At 33.6% G+C, this 3,593-nt stretch overlaps 1 protein-coding gene across 1 annotated transcript; it reads left to right on the top strand.

Annotated features, from left to right (window-relative positions):
- The first annotated feature begins 613 nt into the window (after positions 1 to 613).
- LOC145092266 (transcription factor bHLH162-like) lies at positions 614 to 1,781 on the top strand. Its single transcript, XM_079030199.1, has 3 exons — positions 614 to 837; positions 942 to 1,271; positions 1,364 to 1,781. Exons 1-3 carry the CDS (start codon positions 718 to 720, stop codon positions 1,589 to 1,591), a joined length of 678 nt encoding a protein of 225 aa, XP_078886325.1. The 5' UTR covers positions 614 to 717; the 3' UTR covers positions 1,592 to 1,781.
- The last annotated feature ends 1,812 nt before the right edge of the window (positions 1,782 to 3,593 follow it).

Here is a 3,593-nt window from a genome sequence, read left to right as displayed (position 1 = left end):
GTGTAAGGTAATATATATGTAAAGTATTTATTAGAAAATGTTTATATATGTAATGTATTCAATACATTAAAGTCTCATTAATTTTAATAATTCAATTTTTTTTTCAAATTTTTTTTTTATAAATTCAAACTTTTCAAATTGTTTAAATTTCATATATTTTTTTTTTAATTAAACTCATGTAATACATGGGTCTCACACCTAGTTTATAGAATAAAAGTGAGAATTAGATACAAACGGGTGAGAATAGAATAATTAGAATCACCAAATGCTTATATATAAGTTTTTCACAAAGATGCTTGAATATTTGAGCGAAATTAAATTATTCTTTTAGCCATTAATGTTTGTATATATAAGTCTGTCTAAAAAGGTGCTTGAATATTTGAGTGAGATTATTCTTTCGGCCATTTTTGGGGTTGAAATCTGATTCCATCTTCCACTTTGAAAAAGAAAAGCAAACACATGACTCATGACATATGAACATGATGAGTGATGACGAAAGAAAGGCGACGTCACTTGTAATTACATCGTTCCTTCATCTTCTTCCCCTTGACAACGACATGCCAGATGCCTCCTTTTTCTTCTGGCTTTCCCTTTTCAAACCTACATGGTAATGAAAACACACACACACACACCCCTCCATTTATGGTATTATATATATAACTTAGTTCAAACTTCAAAATATTATTTGTTATTCGCAACTTTGTATGAGATTTTACCATGGAAAGGGGCAACATGAAGAAACCAGAAAGGAAAGTAACAGAAAAGATCAGAAGGAACCAAATGAAGTTTCTCTATTCCCGTCTCTTCTCTCTCATCCCTCCCCATCTCATCTCCAAGGTTTTAATCACTTGAATTGATTCTTCTTCACATCTTCATATCCTATCAATTCGTTTTGTTCGTTAATCTGAAACCAATTATAACTTCTTCTTTTTTGGATTCAGGGAGGTGACCAAGTGTCGGATCGAGTGGATCGAACGATTGAGTACATTCAAAGCTTGAAATCCAGCTTGGAGATGAGCCAGATCAGGAAGGAACAGTTGTCGAGTACAAAGAAGAGATCACACGAGAGCACGAATAGCAACAAATACAAATCAATTGATATTCAGATCCACGAAATGAGTCCAGATCTTGATGTTGTTTTGATAACAGGATTGACTACTCAATCGGATTTTTATGACGTTGTCCGGTTACTTGATCAGTATAGCAGTGAGGTAGCCCTCGCAAATTTTTCGAGCTCCGGCCATTCTACCTTCCATATCCGCCACAAAAAGGTGAATCCCGTTACCATAAACCCTGATTTCTTCTACTTGATCTGCTTTTATCATCGTTGTTTCTAAAATAGTTGATTTGATTGTGGATATAGATTGAAACAGAGGAAATGTCTCAGAGACTCATGATTTTACTCCAAGGATACTCGAACGTAAAGGAATTGGAGAATGACCAAGGATTCTCGAACGAACTGGAATTGGGGAATGATTATGCATCATCTTGCGATCAATTGGAATCGAATTTGAATATATGGGATTTTGATTTCCAATCGAATGTATGGGGATGGGAATTAGAGGGATTGCCAATGAGTATCACAAGTTAAGAGAATACATACTGGAAGTACCCTGTATTTATTTATTTATTTATTTTTTTATTTTTTTTTATTTTATAGTTTTAGCTTATCGGATAATAGATTAATATGACGTATTTCTTTTTTCTAATTTATGTGGCGAACAGTTTCAGTTGTATTTGTTTTTTAAAGAAATAAACATAGTACAATGTTGACTTTTGAATCCATAAGAAAAAAAAAATGAGTTATTAACTAAAAAAAATCTATCATGGGAGACCCATTATACACAAAAGCCCAATTTAATGTATTTAACAAAAAACACCCATGAATCACGTGCAATCATTCTTGCGAATTAGCGATATCACATTTTCAAATATTAAGCTCCCTAATTAATGTCTTGCGACTTGCGAGTATTTTTTATTTCTTACAAAACTATTTTATGTTCAATCATTTAAGTACTCGCGAGAGTCACTTAATTTTATGATTATGAACATATGGTTTGAGTTGTAAGACATATAATGTCTCAAATTACATGGTTTTTCATAGGTTGGTGTATACTGTATCATTTGTTTGCTATTGGATAACAATGAATAAACTATATGTTGAACGTTGCATCTCATATGGACATTTAGAATGTTGGCAACAATACGTTGACTTTTTCAGAAACCACATCCTCCAAAATAACTTCATTATCTAAACTCTCTGAAAATCCAATCCTCAAGCTTTTCACAAATCAAGGATGATAAGATTTCACCCAACACACATAAATCTCCTGTGTATAAATATCTAAGCCAATGAACCCACAACACATATCCATGAATGCTAGGAAAAAACACGATTGAAAAAAGATGGCTACCACATCCAACTATTTAGAATGTTATCCAGCTTATTATAAGAGATAGTGCAACCATTTCTTACCATATATGAGTGGAAAAACCCAATGGTTTGACGATTTTAAAGCATCAATCATGTACAAACATCAACATCAACCTTTGTACCATTTCTAGTGGAGAAACCTACTAGTTTGGTGATGTTAAAGGCTTAAAGCACCAATCATATACAAACATCAACCTTTGTACTTTGGGTAAACGCAATGGTTTATGATGTTAAAGCACCAAACAATCAAACATCAATCTCTGTAGGCTTGATAATGAGTTCATTACAAAGTGGCCAATTTTACACTTAAATATAGGTAATAAGAAATGAACATGCATAATAAGTCCATCTTCTTAATATGGAAAATGGAAATTTTCAAGACCAGCAAACAACTACTAAGAAACATAATAATTAAAAAAAAAAAAAAAAAAAAAAAAAAAACCCTGCAAAAAGGGTCTCTGTGATATATATTTTTTACAGGTTTTGATCCAAATCTCAACTTTTTTAGAACTAGTTTCGTTGCGTTTTTGGTCCCTCCGTATATTGAAATGACTATAATACCCTTGGAGTATTTATTTTCTGTTTTTCTTTTATTTTTTAAAACCTAATAATTATTTATTTATTTTAATAATATATATATATATATATATATATATATATATATATATATATATATCATGGATGAAACAATGTAATCGTTTCTCCTCCCTTCATCCCCTTCAAAAGTTGACTCCTAATCTGAACCTAATAATGGGAGAACCAGAAAGAGGTAAAGGGAAATCGTCTCTGAAAAACTTTACTACCACCGGAAGCCCCATCTCCACTATAACCTCAACCTTCCTTCCCTCCATTGCGACCCACAGTCATCCGACACAATAGAACACCACCAGTCAACGTCGCTTTCATCACCAACTCCCACTGTTGCTCATTTGTGTCATCGTCACCACCACCTACGACCCAATATCACCGCCTCTGGTCCACCTTTGCAGAAGCCCTCTTCGACCACAATTTTCGGTCTAATGGGTACAAAATGGTTGCATAGGGAGAAGTGAGCTTGTGATTGTTACCAGTAGGGAAGGAAAAAAGAGGGATTGGACTCTTCGCTAAAGGTCCAATGGCGGCAGCAGTTTCAAGCGAGAGGCAAGATGAAGGAGAGGGT

The sequence above is a fragment of the Lactuca serriola genome, chromosome 3 (genome assembly GCF_051521515.1).
Source record: "Lactuca serriola cultivar US96UC23 chromosome 3, Lser_US96UC23_V15, whole genome shotgun sequence".
Taxonomy (NCBI): Eukaryota; Viridiplantae; Streptophyta; class Magnoliopsida; order Asterales; family Asteraceae; genus Lactuca; species Lactuca serriola.
The sequence above is the reverse complement of the archived record's forward strand: the minus strand, read 5'-3'. Positions and strand labels throughout refer to the sequence as shown.

What these genes read in the sequence shown, in the direction of transcription:
- LOC145092266 (XM_079030199.1), top strand. Translation starts at nt 718, where the DNA reads ATGGAAAGGGGCAACATGAAGAAACCAGAAAGGAAAGTAACAGAAAAG. An exon ending in CTCCCCATCTCATCTCCAAG is followed by an intron (nt 838 to 941) that starts GTTTTAATCACT and finishes TTTTGGATTCAG; the next exon opens with GGAGGTGACCAAGTGTCGGA. An exon ending in TCCATATCCGCCACAAAAAG is followed by an intron (nt 1,272 to 1,363) that starts GTGAATCCCGTT and finishes TTGTGGATATAG; the next exon opens with ATTGAAACAGAGGAAATGTC.